We start from the raw sequence: 22,891 nt of genomic DNA, 5'->3' as shown, positions 1-22,891 counted from the left end.
CTTTTCCGCTAATTTGGGCCAGAAGTAGTTAAGTTTGAAAACCGTCTTCGTTATCACGTGAACTGCGGATAAAGAAAGAGAAGAAAATGGACAAAAAGGTAACGAGTTAAGTGTATTACGTGCGCTGTGGGATTCTCACCAAGAACCTCTGCAGATCCAGGTCATGCAGCGTCCACGATCGTTTGTCTCCCATTACGTCCATCAAGAGAGTGATTTGTAAGCAATAAGTTTCGGCAGATAATGTTACCTACCAGAGAAGAAGTTCATAGCACTCGACACCTTCCATTGTCATTCAAGTGTTACACCATGTTATTGGGAAGGATAGGAATTTTAATTCTTATGCGGAAGGGTTCTCGCTTCCCGCGCCCGGGTTCCCGGCTTCGATTCCCGGCGGGTCAGGGATTTTCTCTGCCTCGTGATGACTGGGTGTTCTGCGATGTCCTTATGTTAGTTAGGTTTAAGTAGTTCTAAGTTCAAGGGGACTGATGACCATAGATGTTAAGTCCCATAGGGCTCAAAGCCATTTGAACCATTTTTTTTAATTCTTAGGACACAATAGATATAGTGTCTTAATTTTCCAATAACAGTCCTAATTGTGATCAGAAATGGGAACTGTATTTTGTAATCTTTCCCGTCGTAATAGTTATTGATAGTCTCCTCAGGTTTGCTGCGGAATCCTAAAATCAAAATGACAGGCTTCCCTTTTTGTGATGTCATGGTGTACAAAAATGCTCTGGGACACTGCGTTCACCGAAAGGCTACAAAGACCGATCGGTATCTGGATGATAAGAGTTGCCATCCACTGCATCAACGCAATGGCGTTCTTAGGAGTCTGGCAGAGCATGTGCCGTTTAAGATGCGGGCAGTTTACTACTAGAGCGTGCAAGTTCAATAGCTGCATATAATGAAAATATTCTGAGGCCATAAGGAATAAATGGCACAGGTATATGCTCTTCTTCATGCACCGCTGGGGATGGTCCGAACTCAGTGTGACGAAGGTGCTTATCAGACCACCCGTTTTCATGTAATGAAATATCTATCAAACATTAGGACAGCACTGAAGACGTGTGTTTTAATGCGGGACAATACAGATGTCCACGTACTGCTGTGAGTAAAACCATTGTCTTCATTAATCAAATTGTCTGCCTACCTAATTTCAGTTACCTCTCCATAAACACTGTTCCAAAAAGCAGAAGTACTGGCAACTACCACAGTCACGTCAAATTTCATCCTATGTCCCTCATTCAGCAATGTTTTATTGTAGCCGACTTTTCCGGCTGCCGTCAACATATCGGGTAAGATTGGAAGAATTTGAAAAAGCTTCATCATTATGATCTTTTCCGTGCACCTTCCTAGATTAAGGCACAGTTCGCCTCTGTGAAAGATGATTCGGGGCTTAGGAAGCCCGGCATACGTAAAATTCCGCGACAGAAATCTTACGTCCGCAGTTCGATTCGCATATTCCAGGAGAGGTGTGAGGAATATTAAGGTCATGCGCCGCCACAAAAGCAAGAAAATTCGGCTATAACAGAACATTGCTTAAACGAAGGTTACGGGATGAAATTTGGCGATACTTTGGTAGTTGCTAGTACTTCCGGTTTTTGGATCAGTGCGTATAGGGAGGTAAATGAAACTAGGTCGGCAGATGATTTGGTTAATAAGGACAACAGTTTTCCTCTTAGCAGACGTGGAAGCCTGTGCTGTCCGGCGTTAAAACACAACAGTCTTCTGTGCGGACCTAGTGTCTCAAAATATTCTTTGAATGCGATACAAATAGTTGCCGCCTGTCTTCTACTAAAACTGGCTCCACCAGTTCAGCATTGGGGGCAACAACGTGGTGGGCGGTGCTTGCGCCCTGTGCTGTACACAGTACTCAGTAGGATGACGATCAGAAACCTTGGCACCACTTCTCCACGGGACTCAGTATCAGTATCGTACTTCTGAAGATGGTGGACGAACGGCTCTCTGAAATATCGAATCTTCTTAATTTTGTGATCCGGCAGCAAACCGGAGGAGACTCTCAGCAGCGGGGACCGTTGACGATTTTCAATTGCACGAGCTAGCAAGCACGCAAATGCTTTTGATGTTTGCAGAATCCACTGAAATATGCGTCGCTCAAAGTCTGGATTTGGAACACTTACGTGGAACAGTTACTTGAACATCTCCATCACTTCACGATTTACTAGTCACTGTGCGACATTACTACAACGTTTGAAGTCACTGACTTGTAGAATTGAGGACTAAGGTTCTAGAATAACCCGAAGAAGCTCGACCATCGTCCTCGAAGTGGCAAGTGGCCCATGTTAAACGTTTCCTTTTATAACAAAGGAACTAAATTGTTTAACTCAACGTTGTATTTCCTAAACATTAAAAATACATCGAGCTACCGTTTGTGCTTAAGTCGAAATGAATAATACCTTCCAATGCTTACTCTTTTATCAGTTCCAGTAGTGTCCATTTTATACACTTGTATCTGTCGTGTTGTTACGCTATGTGATTCATAACCTCACCTGACTAATAATTAATTACTACAGTGCACACGCACAGATGAATCGTTAAGCCTTTGCAGGTGGCGCAGTGATCGAGTTATGTGCTCAACCGCGCACGTACTGCTTTGGCATTAGTTAAAGGAAGTAGCAGTCAGTGACATATTTATGTTTCAGCGGAAATTGTATTAAACATGGGTAAATGTAAAGAACTGATAGAGTGACAAAAAGGGGCAACCATGTTTGGCCAAGACCATGACCATACAGTGTGTGAAGTCGCTGATTTGTAGGTACTTTTCGATGAACTGTTCAAGGTATCTACAAGCGTTGACGTAAGACACGTGGCCACCAAACACTACATCTGAATTGAGATTGGAAAAATATCCTGACTGAGAGGGACCGGAGATGGGTTTAACGGCTGTGAATCAAAGACACTTCCTATCCCGACGGGAATTGCTGCAGGCACTGAATGAAGGCCAATTACCACCTTTTACCAAGCAACGGGAATTGCTTGCAATAACGTTTTGGCGTTGGTCACCTCTCAAGAAGCCATTACTCACACAGGTACCTAAACACGGCCACAACGAAGTCCGTCGTGCTGGAAGAAGTGACCGGCTTTCTGAACATTCCGCCACCCTGCTACATCTCCACGGCCCTCAAAAGTCACCTGACGTCAGCCCCACAGAAAATCCGTAGGACACCTTAGATCTGCGGATAAAACAACGACTTGAACATCCCCGCTATTTGTAAGAACTGCGAGATCGGATCCTCAAAGAGTGGCTTAATCTGGACGCGACGTACCTGCGGAAACTGTTGTACTCACTGCCTAACCGAATGTACGCAATTATCAAGTTTATAGGTGGAGGAGGGAGGAGGAGACTGATGTCCCATCGATGACCAAGACATTAAGGACGGTGCACAAGCTCGGACTAAGGAAGCATCGCGAAGGAAGTCAGCTGTGACCTGATCAAAGCAACAATTCTGGCATTTGTCTGAGGCAATGTAGGGAAATCACTGTATCACCTCGCTCGGTCTCAGGTGTGGAGCAATTATTTCTTGTAATACAGATGGTGCATACCTTTATATTCAACTGAAACACATGCTGTAAACTAGAGAGTAACTCATTACTGAAAGCAGATATGGTAAGAAATGCATTGCTGCGATTTTATTTTCAAAATGTTGGTAACAACTGCCGATGCCCTCCGTCCAATATCATTAAAATATAGCACGAAACGATGATTTAGAGCCCATAATCATTGGCACTGTTACAGTATCATGGAAAACAAACCATTTTGCTGCGGGACAATATGTGCCAGTGATGAGGATAGAAAACAAGTTATACTACATAAAAAGAAAAAGCTTTGCCAGGCTGATATATGTCAATATCCAGTTATAAACGTTAGTCAACAGCTTTCTTCACACACAGTCTACTTATAACTAAGATGTAGAGAGTAGATTCTTAAAACTACTCTCCCAGTTTCCTAAAGAAATAGGAAATGAAATATGAAAATTGAAATTTTCAGATCTTTATTGACTTCTTTCTACACAGAAATGGAATTTTACGAACAGGCAGCAACAGTTCGTTCTGTACTGGTGTGCACCAAAGGAAATCCTTTCAAAGTGGAAAACTTGCTTAGTATTTATTTGAAAATTATCAGTGTCATTCAGCAGCTTTAATTGCACATTTAAGGATGAGGTAGTTTGTCATACACGTTCCCGTGCCAGCTGAAACAAACATTAGACAAACTTATAAGTAGTTCTTAAGTTGCAGTTATGCACAAAATAACAATTACAAGTTAAAAGCAGTGAAATCGTTGCCGGAGTCCACTTTATTGACATTCTGATTAACTTTTACTTGGGTGAGCAACTTACAAGCCTTTGGTATTTGAGGTCTCAGCTGCACCTCTGTTACTTATAGTTCCCGCATTTCTCGAGAGCTTCTGTTAACTGACAGACCATCTCTCATGTTATCGGGAAATACCCTTCTGAGTGGTTGAAGAATAAAACTAAATCAGCATTGAAGTGGCTGCTACTATCACAAAGAATTTATGCATTTTTATACTAAAATATTTCCTAAGAACTTGGACGCCATTAAATACTTTCGATCTACAGTCAGCTATTGTCACATTGCTTTCCTTGAAACAGAACTTGTTGTTCCCTTTTTTTAATTTTTGTTCTGGGCACAACACAATATGTGACACACATGTTCTTTCTTTTCATTTCAGTCATAGGTACAGATTTTCTTTGGTAATGTAATACATAATGAATGATTGTTTTGAAAGTTATGACATGTAAATATCTCATGCTGAATTGTCAATTCGATGATTCAAGGACCTAAGTGTTTGGGGACAGTTTGTCGTGGACGATTTTCACTGCGCGTAGCGTTGTCTACGTGCACTTGGCATCGTGCGCTAACATTATATTGGCGCTGTCACCCAGACCAATCACAGTCTCTAATCGCAGTTTCATATACAGGATAGTTCTGAGATTCATTCACCTTTTACTTCTGTATGTAACTATTGCACTACTTTCGTCAGATATAGTGCAGTACTGCCTTTGTAATCAACGCTGGGAAGGTACGTTTTAAAACTTTTCCTTACTTCATTTGTTATGGTTTTGAATGATGTGATAATCGATTAAATCATCTTGTCTTGTCTTGTCTTGTCTACTCCAAGCCAGTTTTTGAGATAATCCACAATGCTAACCGGCCCTCGCTGACGTATAAGTCGCATATAGATTTTAATAATATCGTTGTTCTACGTTTAAAGAATATAATTATTCTTCCCAGACCAGGAGAGCAGGAGAGCTCCTGTAAAGTTTGGAAGGTAGGAGACGAGGTACTGGCAGAAGTAAAGCTGCGAGTACCGGGCGTGAGTCGTGCTACGGTAGCTCAGTTGGTAGAGCACTTGCCCGCGAAAGGCAAAGGTCCCGAGTTCGACTCTCGGTCGAGCACACAGTTTTAATCTGCCAGGAAGTTTCATAATTATTGTTGATCATTTCGACAAGCAATATTGCAGCTGTGGTATCTGATACTCCATTGATCATGCAGAACAACTGCTAACAACTGAAAGCGAAAACATTTTTGATTATCACTCTCGCTAACAAAAAATATGTAAAAAAGTTTCGTATTTTTGTACACGATTCGTTGTTTCTGCATGCAGCCCATCGCCTCATATTTTCTTGTCAATTTTTCACAGATGGGCACTGGTGGATTGCTTCACGGCTCTGAGAAATGATTTTATCACAGGTGTTCTCACAAAAATCATCGAAAATTTCTGTGTACCTTGGTTGAACCATATCCTTCATCAAACATCCCACGGTTTATTCTTGTTCTTGGTTTCCAGTACTGGTGCTGCAGTTTCACTAGCGTATTGGGGAAATATATCAGAATTTACTCGTATTATTACCATCTCCGATGATTGTTTTATGTGTGGACAATGAGACTATAAAGCCAACATTTAAGAACGACAGTTGTTAGCAGCACTGACGTATTATAGGAGAAAACAAGATATATAAGGTAACCACTGGAATCACAGTGAACAATATGGTACAAGAAGCATGTTAGTAAATTCTAAATTACTAGAGCGTTATGATAAATTGTTAAGCAAATATGCCACAAGGCAGTTGGAATAATTAATATAACTTCCCTTTCTAGAAGCATCATCTAACCCAGTACTCGACTTCACTTCTGTACGAACATTTAAATACAACCTGATGAACTCACCTAACTTCGCACATTCCGCCATTGCCTCCTTCAAGTTGTTCTTCGTGCGTCCCTGCACCTGTAACCACTTTTCCGCTGATTCCGTAGCATGGTCCACATCAAATACGCCATCGGAGTTGAGCTGTAACGGAAGCATATATCATAGTGCTCATAAATGAGGCACACCTTCACCGTACTATGATGTGTAGGTTACTTTTCCGCCTTTATTCTCTCGGAGGTGTAAACGTGTGAGTAACTGGTCGAACCCATCAGAAGAAAGCAATGACTTTATTTAGTCTGATGTGAAACTAGTTACACTAATGAGTGATAACAAATAGCTGATGAGCTTTCAACGTTCCAGGACCTATTACTTCTAAATTATCCGCTAACCTTCTAAAAGGGAAAGTAAACTATTTTCTTTAAATCGTTCGTTATCCTATAAACCGTTTTCGAAAACCCATTCCTCCTCATTTTACCTCTTCATTTGCTGTTCTCCATTTTGTGGGCGTAACAGGCAGTAACTAAAGGTTCGTCATTTCAAGACAGATTCTCTTCCTGCAGAAATGTGTGATGATCTAAATATGCCTTTCTTCTCGTAGCTTCTGCATCAAGTGCGGAAAGGCAGCTTTATGGAGGGGGAAATTTATCTAACTTCTTCCTATGTCTTATTTCTTTTCGACTGAAGACTAGACAAATGTAACATCTTCCCTCAGTCTCCATTATAGACCCCCAGTCACTCTGATAGACCTATTGAGGAAATTTTGTTGTTCTCAGGTAATAGTATCTGCGTGCCTTTAGTAATAAAAACTGATTGAGTAGCAGTTTAGGTAAAACAGAAGAACATATATGTTCATGACATGCAAAACGTTTTAGCTCCTCTTAGTTTTCTACCAAAGTTTTTGTATGGTGGATTGCTATACAAATTCAGTGTTAGCTGTATCATTAGTTAAAGTGATACTCACGTCTCCCATCTCTTGAAAAAAGCACTGTATGAAGCACTGGAAAAGAAAACAAAATAAACAGTCACAGCCAGAGATCATTTATATTTGTAATTTGGAAACTGAATACAGAGACGACAATTAATCTTACCCTTTGGTTCTCATCTTTCTCATTCGGCAGTGTGAAGTTGTGTCTTACAATGTATCGAGCGGTCTCTGGAAAAACATAAACAAGTAGTTATAGTGGATTAGGTTTTTCTTGGAGGAAATATACCACGAACATTATGTTACACAGGCTACAATTGCCTCAGAAATGTTCACTTTTAATTTTTTTGCAGAAACGAAAGCAGCCATACTTTATAGATTTAGAAGCCCGGAACACGAATATCAAGGTTAAAATAATAGCTCAGATTTACAAGTAAATAAAGTGTTAGCATCCCATAGTCACACTTATGGGACATTAGAAGAGTTACAAGGAAAGGCAGCGGCGGCCAAAACTTTGGCTTGCGGACTCTGCCCGGAAGGGCTCTTGATAAAATATAGATATATCGAAACATAGATAGTTTCCAAACTAATATTGATATATATCGTATTTACGATTTCCCACGATGTATCGATATCAGAACGGAACTATCGAGTGGCGATATTTTTATTTTATATTATATTTTTTCACAATTTTATAGAAATATTCGAAGTTATTCTTCTGAAATCGTAGTACGACGTGATTTCACTTTTAACGTGCGAAGGAGTCAACTACTTTTTGAGCTTTCATCAAGTCCAGTCTTTCTCTTTGACTGAGTGAGGCAAGTATATGTGGCATAAAAGAAAAACTCCGATTGCGCGGATCGGCGTGGCTGTGTGAATGAAATAACAAGATTTCCGACGTGAAGAAACAGCACACCAGTTGCATTAAAAATAATTTTTAACGCAGCTAGTGTACTATTTCTTTACATTAACGTATTCAAAAACAGTTGCTGAAATGATGAACAATCTAAATGACAAGACTGAGAGTTACAGTGGGTGAAGACGTGAGAGGGGAAATACTGATGTAATTGCCGCTCGGAGCTGTCAATAGAAACTGCAACGTTAACCTAACCACGCAGTTCTGACACAAGTGCTAGGTCGCTGGCGTTTGCAGAGAAGAAAAAAATAAATAGAAGTCGACATGAACGTTCCGAACAAATCCGTTGTGACGAAACCGAACGTTGGACCCTTCATATACATTTTATTGTGCCACTTACATGCAGATACCATTGTTAACATAGTGCTCATTGCCTAGCGCGAACGTGCAACGTTTTCCTTTCCATTCTTGTTTTAAATGGTATAGGCAGGCTACTAGCTTGTTGATTAACAGAATATCTAATAAAAAATTAACATACAGCTCTAAAACCAGCAGTATATTTACGATCTGCAACCAATATTCTTGTAGGAGGGTACGCCGAAATTTTTCCTCCGGTATATCGATACTTTCATTCTATATATCGTGCGCCGATAATGATATTTATTTAAGTGTCAATAATTTCTAAAATTATCAAGTGATATTTCTCGGGCATGAGTATCAAAGCGCTTGGTCTCGCTTCGCATTTCCCTTATCGCCACGTCACACAGTCTGAACATGAGGAGGGGGAAGAGGGAAAAACAGTCAACGGGTTGCATGTAAATGGCAGCCCAGTCGCACTGCATATCACAAATCTTCAGTATTATTTACTCATTTTTGACTCTCTGAAGAAACTGACGGCATATGGACAGATGCAGACAATTTCACACAGTTTTTAACTCAAGTTGCCACATAATCGTGACTTATTTAGTTTCATAACCCAAAAGCGGTCTTTAACCTAAATTTGTTTATCGAAATATTGTAGCCCCTTTGTAATCTCTTTATGGAGATGTGGAAACCCTACCCGAGGAAAGCAATGTAAATATCCTGGATACTTTTAATCTAAAAAGATTTTTCATAACTGACATTACGATGCAGATCAGTCAGTTATATCTGCATACGCAAGGGCGCTTTCAACTGAAACGGTAACCGGTCTCGAAAACAGATCGGAAACATTCCGTGTCCTCAAATTCTTTATGAATTCCGCAAACCCCTGCATTTTGTTTAACACCAGTGAGCTTAGGGAATTGTCTGTCTTTGTCAGAACATGCCTTTTGTACAACGAGATTTCCTTTTTAAATGCATCCCCATCAAATGAGAAGGAAGTTACCTTGTAATGTCTTACTTTGGGAAGTGTGCAATCAAGTTCACTTAAAGCATGAAGTCTGCACTTCGTTCTGGATGTAGTTTTTGTTCTTGCACTCTTTTTTCCTTCATAAATGCAGTAGAAGCGAGTTGTAAATCGAAAAATCATAGCATGCCCCTTGACTTAACATACTATGCATTAACATAGGCTGTGTACTCTTTGTTCAGATCCACTGAAACTGTTGCAGTTGACAATTGAATAATGCATGTGTGTTTCTCTAAAAATTTTACTATTCGCATCAGCAACTTCATCACGTGCTCCAAGCCTGCAAATTTAGCACCAAGTGCTTTCGATGGACAAGACAAAGAATTCCATCTGTAGGTCTTTGTAGCTTGTTGCTGTTTCATTGTCAACTAAATCGCTCATCTTCTTTACGGTATTGTGCTGTTATTTCATAGAAAATAAGCACTACCTGTTACTTACGCAAACTGAGAATTCTTGTCAGTTTCTTCTGTCTTTCCTATTCATTTTAAAGGCTTCCGACCACAGCTCGCCAGACTGCCTCCTTTGTGCAACCGGCTACTGGACCTCTGAATAACCTTAATCCCACCAACAAACAGTGAAGATTGAATAGTGCTGACAGCACAATTTTGCCGAATCAGAGAGACTTGTGCCGACCGAAAAACGCCGCACTGCAGTGCTAAAAGAAATGTTGTGTGTGGTGTCACCGCCAGACACCACACTTGCGGGTGGTAGCCTTTCAATCGGCCTCGGTCTGTTAGTATACGTCGGACCCGCGTGTCGCCACTGTCAGTGATTGCAGACCGAGCGCCGCCACACGGCAGGTCTAGAGAGACTTCCTAGCACTCGCCCCAGTTGTACAGCCGACTTTGCTAGCGATGGTTCACTGACAAATTACGCTCTCAATTGCCGAGACGATAGTTAGCATAGCTTTCAGCTACGTTGTTTGCTACGACCTAGCAAGGCGCCATTATCATTTGCTATTTATCTTGTGATGCCTGTACCGTCAGACAGATGTTCACCAAGTATGGATTAAAGTTAAGTATTCCAGAAGCTACGTACTTTAATTGCTAGTCTCCATTACTTGTCCTGTTCCAGACCTCACGCCAGCCTGCGTGAGCTTAAACGCGTGCCTTTCGGCTTCCTCGTAGTGGCTTGGCTGTCTTGCCAAGCTACAACATTGTGCTGTTCCGGGTACTTCCAAGAAGGACCCAGCAAAGGCGAGTGACAGGTCGGGCTTGGTCCGCCCGTGGCCCACACAAGCTGCACGCTTGAAGATTCGCACGCCTTGTGCAAAGGCATTTTGTCATGGATTCCTCTACTGTAACTGAGGTAGACCCTTCACGTACAATTTCCCAAATCTGTTTTGCACCATGACATACGTGCGCAACATTCAGTCAGGTGAACATTCTCGAAATGTAGAAACAAGATGAATGTAGATTTTAATTGTTTGCCGTCGCTGTGTGCTCTTGCGTTGCATTAGTACACTTGTTACTGTAACGAATGTCATGGCGTTTGGCAGCGAATGTATCTGAGGTGAAGTGTGTAAACTGAAGAACTGTGTTTTTATATATGTGCAGACTTTCAGAAAAGCGCCTCAGGGCTGTAGCAAGAAACATGTAACTTTTGTTACACTTGTGTAGAATTATTTGTGCCTGAAGAAGTCAATCAGTGACTAAAGCAGGGAAAAAAGCAGTTCCTTGCATTTCAGATGTCGAGTTGGAGGCTAAGATACATTGTTGGCTTTACGCCTGCATTGTGTCTCTTGTTCCTCTACACTGAATGCTTGGATGCACAGCAAAAACGTCTTCATGAAGTTTGGAGTACCTGTTATTTGGCGTAGACCCAAAAATCATGTGTCCAATTGCTTGAGGAAAGAAGGAAATATCCAGAAGAAGTGGAATATTCAATACCATGACTTCCCATCTGCCATTTGCCAGTTCCTATTGCCCCACATGCACCACCATCAAGCAGTGATAGCTATAATGCTGGAATGACACGTGCTGCTGAAAATGTGCAACCATCTGTTACTGACATTGATCCTACATTCACACCAACAATGTCATCTGTAGAACCGCACAAAATCACACAGTCTGAATAGGGATTTAGATCGTACAAAGCGTAAGGCTGAACGTTTGACCTCACTGGTGCAGCAGCGGAATCTTCTCATTGACACAGTATGCGTGTCTTTACCTCAGGTGAGTCAGAAAAAACTTGAGTGACATTTCAGTACTTATGGCGACATTACATTGTGCAGTGACACTGGCGGTTTGTTGAAAGACCTGAGCCTTACATATAAACCAGATGAGTGAAGAGTCCTTATACGTGGCTCAAAAACAAGGCTGAAGGAAACATTTTTACACAGTACTTCGAAAGGCCATCTATCCTTATGGCATATGAGGCCTTAGAAAAAGAAATTTATACCATGTTGAAATACGTCGTTAATTACAATAAGCATGAACGGCTGGTGTGTGAAGATTCAAAAGTAATTACAGTGCTGCTGGATTTGTAAGGGGATTACACTAAGTACTGATGCTACCTTTTGAGTAGGATAGTCACGAAAGAGAATAACACAAACACAGACGGAGCAATCTTCGCGAACAGCTCTAGTGCCTGGGTCAAAAAATATTTCCAAGGAACCTCTAGTGAACACAAACAAAAATGTTATTTTACCATAGCACGTTAAGATGGCACTCACTAAAGCATTTGTTAAGGCTGTGCACAGGAATGAAGCAGCATTTCAGCGTGATTCCTCAGTTGCTACTGGCGTATTTTTTAATCAAACAATCCAAGGGGGTACCGCCAGTTCAAAGCGTCCAACGGGCACAATATTTGGTCCATCAGACATGCCACCATCGTCGGGTGCTGTGTCGAACTGAAAGAAACTCTCAGCAAACAAAACAATCTGGCGACCAGGGTGGAAAGAGAACCTACATCGGCGCTATCACCGACTCCGACTTTTGTTTCTCCCCAGCCGCCGACGCGCAGATGCGGGCGCGGACGGCAGAGGGAGCGGCTCTCGGGAACAGGGGGTGTCCGTCGGCCGCACCTGCTAAAACGCTCTGTCGTCAGCGCACCTGACTATGGTGACATGCCTGATCACTGAAACGTTGTGCCCGTTGGACACTATGAACTGGCAGTACACCCTTGACTTGTTCGATCAGCATTTCACTATATGTGTAAACAGTTTCCACTACACATGACAGAGAATATCACAAAGGGGATATTCATTGATTCGCATACACGTCACCTGTTGGGGGACTCTAATCCCTGATCAACTGCGGGCATGGCATTGTTTCTGTAATGTGACACATTGTTCTTGGGGAACAGTAGAGATGAAAATTACAGCGACCTCATGGACAAACCCGTTCATGCTTGTAAGATCATTGATGCAACATGACCCTGAAGTTGCGCTTCCTATTCTCCCACGTCAATATTTTCCCCCAGTAAGGAGCGTGGTGAGCGGTTCCACCACGACATTTCTCTGATATAAGATACAGCTGGTACTTTGTTGTCCGATTTCTGCAGGATGCTACAAAGGAATAGTCTGGACACCGCTACGAGAGGAAGGGCAAAGAAACGGTATATAAGTTCAATTAATGTGTATGTGCTATTGATTGCGGAAGCAATGTACGTGGAACGTAAATTTCCAACATACTTGTAACCCTGAGCTAAGAGACAATTTTCGTCGTGGTATTCGTGTTCAGCGTAACGATATCTATAAAGGCGGTCTACTTTTATTCCTGTAAAAATTCCACTATGTACCAGAATTACACGACAATACCTTAAAATGTAGATAATATTATCAATTATCATGTAATTTGATTCAGAAACCTAGTGACTGCTAAAATAAGTAGGTTACAGTTGCATTTCTGAGTAGGATTTACTAAAGTCAGGCATATGGATGTATACATGTCTTGCAGGTGAGCAAAATTGCAATATCAATTAAATATGCAATCTTACGACAGTTTTCGTACGTCATATGTAACAAGACTAATAGTTCTGCCTGATGAAGTAGTAAGTAGTTGTGGTTTATCAACAAATGTATGCCTCAGCTGCATTTACTGGATGGCCCTACATTAATCCTGCGACTATGGAACTGGTGAGGGAACTGCGTACGTGACGCAAGTCCCTGTCATGACCACGCGTAATGTACAATGAGAAATCGAGATGAATGTCCACTCGTGATGTAAGTACACCGAGTCTACCTCGAGCGCCAGCTAAGTTGAATGAAGGTAACAGCTGAATGTGTTTCGCAGGAAGCAAGTGCTGAGCCTCAGGAAACTAAGACATATTTCTCTTCGCTTGGTAAAGAGTGGTCTGGCATTTAGAACGTTCAATTGCAACGGTAAATTTTGCAAGGGTACTAAAATGAAATGGTTTCGGAAAGTCCGTGCTATTACGTTAGTTCTGTTGAGGCTGAAGACAGCACCTGATAGATGAGCTATGGCCCTCTGGGCAGGAAACTGCTTTTATGTAGGTGAATCTACAGTGATCAACTGTCTGAGTGTTCAGAAGGCAATATAACTAGTCCATTAAAAGCACTGTACGGGTTATGTGGAATGCCATTGAAAAAATGTCTTGGCGATCACTTTCTTTGCAACAGATTCCGCTTTAGTTCCCTATTCGGATTTCTGGGAGTGGACTGCCAAGAGTGAGGTAACAATAAGAAAAGAAATAGAATAATCAACGAAAGGGTAAAGTACAGCGAGGGACACAATGGAATGTCAGATGTTTGAACGTGGTAAGAAAGCTATAGAAACTGAAAGGGAGTATGTTAAAGGCTCAATTTAGTTATAGTGCGACCAGTGAAGTTAAATAATAATTAGAAAAGGAATTCTCGTCAGACTAATATAGGATAATATCAACAGAAGTAAAAAGCTATCAACAGGGCTAGGATTCATTATGCACATGAAGGTCTGGCATGGGATTGGTTTCTGTGAACAGTTCAATGGCAGTGAGAAGTGACTGCAGGTCAGTCACAAATACAATAATGCAGGTATACATGTCGGCGTCAAAAGCAGATAATGAATTAGGGGAAATGTATGAGGATAGTGAATGTGTAATTTAGTATGTAATACTACATGAATATCTAACAGTCATGAAGAACTGGAATGCGGTTGTAGGAGAGGGAGTACAGGAAAAGATTATGGGAAGTTATGGAATAGACGTACAAACGAGAGAGGAGAAAGAATAATTGAGTTCTGCAATAACTTTTCACCAGTAATAGCGAATACTCAGTTCAAGAATCGCAGGAGGAGGATCTATACTTTGGAAAGGCCGGTAGATATGAGAAGATCCCAGACAGATTAATTGTTGTCAGAGATTCCGAAATCGAACGTTGGACCGCAAGGCGTACCGAAGTGCAGCTATAGACTTAGATCATAATTTGATAATAATAAAGAAGAGTCAAAAGTTTAAGAGAATCGTCCGGAAGAATCAGTGTGAAAGAAGTGGGATACTCAAGTACTCATACATGGTGAGACAGGTTTGAAGTTCGAAGGGGATGTGGATACTACGACAAGAATACCAGTTCAATTGAAAAGAATTCTACATCAATGAAAAGGGCAGTCACAGTTGTTGGACAATTAGCCACAGCTACAAAGAAGATAACTCCGAAGAATTCTTGTATAAATGAGGAAATGCTTCAATTGATTGATGAAAGCAAGACGTACAAAAATATTCGGGGAAAGACGGGAATGCAAGAGTCTAAATCACTTAGGAATGAAATAAAGAGGAAGTGCTGGGTAGTTAAAGTGAAATGGTTGCAGGCAAAATATGAAGAAATCGAAAAAGAAATGATCGTTGGAAGGACTAACTCATCACATAGAAAAGTCAAAACAACCTTCGATGAAATTAAAAGCAAGTATGCTAACAATAAGGACGCAATGGGAATTACCCTGTTACAAGGAAAGAGCGGATAGGTAAAAAGGGTACGGTGAAGATACAGAAAAATAGATAAAATCTGGAATGAACGAACCGTTCAACATGAGGCGAGAGTTTCGTGAGAACGATAGTAGAACTTGACATGTTTTGCTATGAATGAAAATTTATTAAGAATAGCAATTAGAATCAATAAGAATACGAAGGAAACCAATCAGAAATTATTACAAGCTAAACACAATTTTCCATAAGATGATGGGTGACACAACTAAGAGAAAAAAAAACATCTGTTTTCAAATTTCTCTGAAATGAATGCACAGCTCAAGAGATGACATGCAGCATCTCAATGTAAATAAGAAAGAAATACATTCCGGAAAAAACTCAGGGAACAACATATTGGGATATGTGAGATATGAAGAATGAAATAGCGTCGGCAGACAGTGGGTTTACAACATAAATGATTAAACTTGAAGGAAATGTTAACGACAATAACTTGCTTAAGTATTTACATAATATTGGTCCTGTAGACAGTTCCGCAAACTGGAACAACGCTGTACTTATATTATTGTACAAGAAATGAGACATTCAAGATCCTTAATACCCACCTATCAGCCTTCTCTTCGTAATGTTAATACTATTGACGACATTCATTACCAACCACAATTGAGAGCATTCTGTAGAGTATAGCATAGGAACAACCCTGTTTCAGAAGTGATTAAATCCCTATCGTCTGTTGGCAAGTCGTGGATGAAATTACACGATGTAGCACTGAGTAAGAATTGTTATAATGTATAGTTTTCATAGCTTTTTAATAGCTTATGACCCATCTTGAACATTATTTGCCCCTGAAATCTTTCAAGTTAATTTGCGTGGTGCCGTACAGTCATTAGGTAATAACTCGAAAGGGAATATAAAGAAACATTTATGACTTCCGCACACTTTTGTTTTTCCAGTACCGAAACATTGCTCGTGTATATTATTCTAAAACTATGAAGAACTGAGCATGCAGTACGTATAAACGTAATGTTTAAGTGTTAATACAAAGAAATATACTTAAGTGATAAATGGATGTATCGCTATGTTTCCTTTCGAATAGGTACCTAACAATTGCGTCACTCCCCTAATTAAATTCCACAGGCAGAAGTGGATGAGTTAAATATTTCAACTGAGACCGTCATAGAAGAAAACAGTACGTTTGGAGACATTAAAAATTTTAAACACTCACTCCCCTCTACAAGTCCTAGAAATTTGTAACTGGAATTTCCGAACACACTGTATACAGTGTTGAATTCTACTTGCTGGAACACGAAAACACAGAGAAGGTTAAAAATGGCTTGAAATATTTTTAGAGTACATTAAGAATAGTTCTCAATGCGAAGTTTTTGATATATTTGAGACGAAAACTTAACAACGAGGGAGGACACAGACTTAGCTCTTGAAAACAGCACAGGAAGGAGATTTCTGCCAGAAAAGAAACAACCAAAAAGATGAGGGGGATACTTAACCAAATTTGCAACATAACTGAACTGGAGATGCACGGGTTATTGGGATGAGTGTAAATGTCAGTAGAATGCAAAACGAACCAAATTTCATGCATATTGCTGAAAATTGTAATGCTCCGAAAGTTCATTAGGAGACCTTCCTCCAGCAACAAACGTCCGATATCAGATGATACTTGGCGCGCATTAACGGTTCTATGCAACTAGTATTACTTTTCTATGCATTACTCAGACTATCTTAAAAAGTCATCAGTTGATAGTGTTCCTGGTCAGAATCAAAATCGCCTACTGAAACTGAAACTCTGATTCTCATAACTGTTGCATCTCACTGAAAGAGTATGACAACATGAAGAAAATTATTTGCATACTGACCTCTTGACAAACCGTAGCCGGTAGCGCATTTGTACACGGATGCTCGTAAAGCCTGGTCAGTCTGTAAACAATGGAATTCTGTATAACAAATTTACTATCACAAAAGGTGAACAGTTACATTAAAATAACAAGCATTCTCTCAACGTCATTTGATGAAAGTATGCTAAGCGAATCATAGGCCAAATGTAATATTCCTTATTTCTAGTTTCTTTCCCTTCAATACATTCGGTCAAAGTCATTTCGGTTCCTTAAGGTATGGATTGACAGATTTCCGTTCCAGCCAATGGGCATTCAGTGCTCGAGCTTAATCTCTAACAAATATAGACGCAGGCTGTATGGTAAACATTCCTTCATCCTATTACACGTCACTAAACCCTGCTGAGGTAGAAAATACATTATACAACAAGCATAACGACCGATTAATACTTCTGGACATTGAGAGTAGACATATTTGAAAGGAAGAAAGGGACAGTGAAGGAAGTAAAGATAAAGATTGGCACATGGAATGTGAGGACACTACTGCAAGCAGGAAAGCTAGATAATGCAAAACAGGAGATGAAAAGGAACAGATTAGAGGCGTTTGGTTTGTGTGAAATGAGGTGGGGAGAGAATGGGGAGATAGAAAGTGGAGATTATAAGCTCTTTTATTCGGGGGAAATCAACAGAGGTGAAAACGGAGTAGGAATATTGACACTGCAAAAGCTAAAAAAAAGCTCATGAAGGTACAATATATTGATGGAAGACTAATGATGATACGACCGAAGAGTAGTTCAAAAGTTTATTTGTTAATACGTGTATATATGCCAACCAGCTAGCATAGAGATGGGGAAGTAGAAGAATGTTATGAGAAAATAAAAGAACTCAACGAGAAAGATAAATGCCTGCAAATGTAGAAATGCCTGCGTTATCATCATGGGTGACTGGAATGCAGTGTTGGGTGAAGGAAGAGGTCAAGATACAGTAGGAAAATTAGGATCGGGAATAAGAAATGAGAGAGGTGAACGACAAATTAGTTTGTGTAAAGAAAATTCATTAGCAGTGGGTAACACATTATCTGAACACCTCAAAAGCAGATGTTACAGATGGATATCAAATTTCAATAAGGAGAGAAATTATTTGGACTACATCCTGATACGTAAAAGGTTTAGGAACTGTTTGAAGATTGCCCAACCTTATCCAGGAGCGGATTTTGGTTCAAATGGCTCTAAACACTAAGGGACTTATAATCTGAGGTCATCAGCCCCCTAGACTTAGAATTACTTAAACCTTACTAACCTCAGGACATCACACACATCCATGCTCGAGGCAGGATTCGAACCTGCGTCCGTAGCAGCAGAGCAGTTCCGGATTGAAGCGCCTAGAACCGCTCCGCCACAGCGGCCGAGCGGATATTAATTCAGACCACAATCTAGTAGTGGAAGAAATACAAGTGAAGTTGAAAAATGTCTGGATAGTTAAAGCAAAAGAAAGACTAAACACAGAAAGACTAAAAGAGGTAGGAAAGGCACCAGATTTGGAAAACGGATTTATGGAAAAATGGGAAAGACGTAGTGTTGATGAAAGTGTTAACGACAAATGGATAAAAATGAGGGAAGGACGCATGGACTCTGCCAAAGAAGTACCAGGAATCAGACTATCTCAAAATACCAGGAAAGAATGGAAAACAGAAAACATGTTAAAAAAATTGAAGAGCGGAGAAAGTGGAAAATGTAGAAACTGAAGAAGACAAAAAGAGGTACAGGAAACTGAATAATGAATGAAGAAGAGAAACTGAAGAAGCAAGGGGTAAATGGATGAAATAGAAATGCGACGAAATAGAGAAAATGGAGAAAGAGGGAAAGTACGAAATGATGCCTAGACTAGCTAATGAGATAGTTTTTGAACGTAAAAGAAAGAGGAATAACAGGGAAATAGAAAGAGCGGACGATACTCTAGCAGAAGAACCCAAGAAGGTTTTGAACACTTGACAAGAATACACTGAATGTCTGTTTAAGGGGGGTAAAATACAATGTGAAATTAAGGTTGAACGGGAGCAATATCTGCCTAAAGATGGAGAGGGATTCACCATCTTGGAAGCGGAAGTAGAGCAGGCGCTGAAGAAAATGAAGTATAGGAAGCCATGATTTACCAGCAGAACTGTTGAACCATCTGGGAAACAAGACAAGGAAACAAATAGTCTACCTCTGTAACGAGATACATGACAAAGGGGGTGGCCAGAGGACTTCCTTGCAACATTTATGATACCAAGAGAGAAAAAGAGAAACTCTAAAATGTGTGAAGAGCATAGGACCATCAGTCTAATTTCTCATGCAGCTAAAGTCTTGCTGAGAGTGTTGAATAGAAGGCTATATGGCAGGCTGGATAGAGGCTCATTTCGGATTTAGAAGAGGAAAAGGAACAAGAGATGCTATTGAAAGTTTAAGAACTATAGGAGGAAGATATATGGAAAGAGGTAGAGATATCTTTGCTGTTTTTATACATTTAGAAATGGCTTTTGACAGAGTTCAATGGAACAAGCTGATGGATATTTTGAAGAGGAAAGGAGTGGATGGAAAGAGAGACGACTGGTACAGAATCTATATTTACATCAGAAGGTAAGGATAAGGATTGAAAATGAAATGTCAGAAGGAAGCAGCTTTGGCAGAAGTGTTAGACAAGGTTGTTGCCTTTCACCACTGATGTTTAACACATACATTGAAGAGATTATTGGGTTAGGTTTAGATGGGAAGAGAGGAATTTGTGTTAGTGGAAACAGAGTAGAATGTATAAGATTTGCTGATGACATGGTATTAGTGGCAGAAAGTGAGCGGACAGTGAATAACATGCTGAAAGATCTGAATGAAACTTGTGTGGAATATGGGATGCAAATAAACACAGCAAAAACAAAGAGTATGGTCATCAGTACAAGACTCAGACTGTCCGTTATTAAAATAGCATAATCTACCATTAGCCAAGTAAGTGCATTTAAATATCTTGGAAGCACAATAATTGAAGACTTGAGGTGTCACCAGGAGGTGAAAACTCAAATCGCCATAGCGAAGAAGACATGCAACAGAAAGAGGAGACTCGTATGTGGCAAATTAGATAAAGGGCTAAGGAAAAGGTTTGGCAAATGTTTTATCTGGAGTGTGGCACTAAATGGGGAAGAAACATTGACGCTAAGACGAGGGGATGAAAAAAGGATAGAAGCATTTGAGATGTGCATGTGGAGGATAATGGAGAGAATAAACTGAATGGGAACAGTGAGTGATGAAAGAGTATTGGAAAGGGTTGGTGAGACAAGATGCCTGCTGAAGGCTGTAGGAGAAAGGAAAAAGAACTGGTTGGGACAATCACTGAGAAAGGAGTGTTTGCTAGCATATGCTATGGAAGGATTGGTTTGTGGGAGAAGACTGAGAGGAAGAAGGAAATACAAGATAGACGACATAAAGCAAAGAGGAAATTATACAGACCCGAAAATGATGGCAGAAGACCAGACAACCTGGAGAACTACCACGTGAAAACCTGCCTTTAGGCAGAACTGTGATGATGATGATGATGATAATGATGACGAGGGTGGTGACTTGTGGCTGACAGTTCGCAAATTGCATGCGTCAAAACTAGTAAAACAAAGCTTTTCGCAAACATTCACCCATGATTCTGAATTCGTTGTGCTACATAGGTTTTGCTCGAAGGCTTTTCGGAAGATTAGCAACTATGTTACCAGTAATGTTGTACTGTTGTGAAGAGTTAAGTGTAGAAACAAAGACGGAGAAAAGCCGTTGTTGTACGAAAGGAAAATATTAAGAACAATTTTGGACCTGTAACCAATGAAATTAGCACGTTATGAAGGTTAAGAACAAATTATGCACTCCAGACGTTGAACAAAGACAGTAACATTTTTTAAGGTATAGCTGGCCTGGTGACGTAGCAGTTAATATCGAGACTAGCATGCTTGGCACACGAAAATGTATATGTACGTTATTTCTCCTTAGGAATTTGTTTCATTATTGCATAAAATGAGACCTGCCAAAAATTACATGCAGTTATGTGGGGCTTAGTGACGTCCTTTCCGGTAAATTTACTCAGTTAAGTTACGTAAATAGCTAAAAAGAGTGAAGAAAGTAGATTACCTGTCTGGACATGTACATTAGTGAACATTTTCAAGTTCTGCTAAAAAAAGAGAATTTAATAATTAAGCGAGTAAGTAAAGAAGGAAATGCAAGGAAATCTGAAATAATGGGTGAAAGAAAAGGTCTTGTGAGGCATACGCTGGGGATATCACTGATTTAAATTGTCAGCGGTTGCTATCGATGTGCCGATGGTGCCTCTGAATGGGACATGGCCGATTTCCCTCAGCATTATCGTCCTTCTGAGAAAGCGTTATTAGTGAAATATATAAGAATAGCCATGTACAATACAGATATTTCATGTAGCATACAGGGATTCACTTACTTCGTCCAAGTCACCCATGCACTGGGCTATGACTGCGAATATAAGAGCACAAATCTGGAAGGCTCTCATGTTACAATTGAAATCTGAGAATGTGCTTTAAACTGTGGTGCAAAAGGTCCGACAGAATTTTCCGTGGTTCCCAAACTGTTAAGGTTTGAATGTTGCAGCTATTTTTATAGCTATTTTTTATACGTCCCAGTGAGGTAACTCCAGTGGGAAGGACAATCAGTCATTCTCTGTAAACTGAAGTTGACCTTTTTTTTATGAAGCCACAACGATGACAGCACAATTGCTATCTGTCATTCCAGTGGCAGAGCCGGATGGTATAAACATAGCTTTTCGCACCTGGCGACAAAGCAAATGTCACCTCGACACGATTGGGTGCAGGCTGAAATAATAACGCAAGTACGCTGCAGACTAACGTATTTGATTTTGTAACTCTTCCGTTAGTAAAAGTAAAAACTCGATAATTTTGCTGAGATGAGTTTCACCACTGGATATCTTGCAGTAGTTACATTTATATAGGAGCATGTTATTACTCGTAAATGGTACTACAGGTAATTGGCAACAACAGACGCTTCGGCAGATATATTATAAGCATGCACGTAGTGTTAGTACCTATATGGCTGATGTCAGTGGAAGCTACTAAGTGATAAAGCAATTTTACTGTTGTAAATATGGTGTTTTAATTTATGTTTCATTTGATTAATTAATTCTCACGTCATTATCGTCCTCTGATTACATGTGCCCTTTTCCATCCAGAATCAATGTTTTGTTCAAGTAATCTTCAGAGCTTTGTCAGTAAAAATAAGATATTTGAGAACGTTAGGTGTATTTAAGGAACAGCTGAAGAAGTTTCTTTTATCTAGTTCCTTCCACAACATTGTAGAGTACGCAATTATGCACGTTCGCACAAGACTGCCACATCATTCGAGAACGGAAGCGACACGTTTTACTGTGTCTTACATACAAACAGTATTTCTGCTCTTATGTCTCTGTTCGGACTCTTCAACGCGGTCGGGCACCCGGAAAGCAGGTGAAATTAGGTTGGAGACGATCTACAATATCTGTGTTTAATTATTTTATTCACAGTCGTTGTTATTTCAGACACTGTGGTTTATGTATAATCTCAAGAATAGAATTCATTTGTGAGTTGCAGAACTCCAATATTTATTTCATTTAACCAGTTTCGATAGTTTAATGTCTTCCTTGGATGTCTACGGCCATACGCGTATGTAAAGTACAAGAAATGTATCATAGAAACCTACACATTCTGGCTTAGAAGTTGCAAACACCTACGTGAATTAGATATGAGGTCATGACACATATCCCATACACCACATACATTTTGCGACATGTGATGGCGTTATGC

General features: G+C 40.2%; 1 protein-coding gene across 1 annotated transcript; it reads right to left on the bottom strand.

Annotated features, from left to right (window-relative positions):
- Positions 1-3,996: 3,996 nt before the first annotated feature.
- On the bottom strand, positions 3,997-21,658 carry LOC126419260 (uncharacterized). The gene is made up of 6 exons (XM_050086416.1): positions 21,520-21,658; positions 17,086-17,146; positions 7,279-7,343; positions 7,152-7,187; positions 6,211-6,331; positions 3,997-4,211 (listed from the first exon to the last, which is right to left on the bottom strand). The coding sequence occupies exons 1-6, from the start codon at positions 21,586-21,588 to the stop codon at positions 4,147-4,149; spliced, it is 417 nt and encodes a 138-aa protein (XP_049942373.1). The 5' UTR covers positions 21,589-21,658; the 3' UTR covers positions 3,997-4,146.
- Between the last annotated feature and the right edge of the window lie 1,233 nt (positions 21,659-22,891).

Source organism: Schistocerca serialis, chromosome 9 (assembly GCF_023864345.2).
Source record: "Schistocerca serialis cubense isolate TAMUIC-IGC-003099 chromosome 9, iqSchSeri2.2, whole genome shotgun sequence".
In the NCBI taxonomy this organism is placed as follows: domain Eukaryota; kingdom Metazoa; phylum Arthropoda; class Insecta; order Orthoptera; family Acrididae; genus Schistocerca; species Schistocerca serialis.
This window is presented reverse-complemented; position numbering and strand designations above follow the sequence as displayed.

Bases quoted from the DNA above. Each gene is read 5' to 3' on its own strand.
- LOC126419260 (XM_050086416.1), bottom strand. From the start codon at position 21,588: ATGAGAGCCTTCCAGATTTGTGCTCTTATATTCGCAGTCATAGCCCAG. The intron at 7,344-17,085 runs GTCAGTATGCAA...ATGTTTTTCCAG, and splicing joins CGGCTACGGTTTGTCAAGAG to AGACCGCTCGATACATTGTA. The intron at 4,212-6,210 runs GTGAGTTCATCA...TGTTTGTTTCAG, and splicing joins GGCGGAATGTGCGAAGTTAG to CTGGCACGGGAACGTGTATG.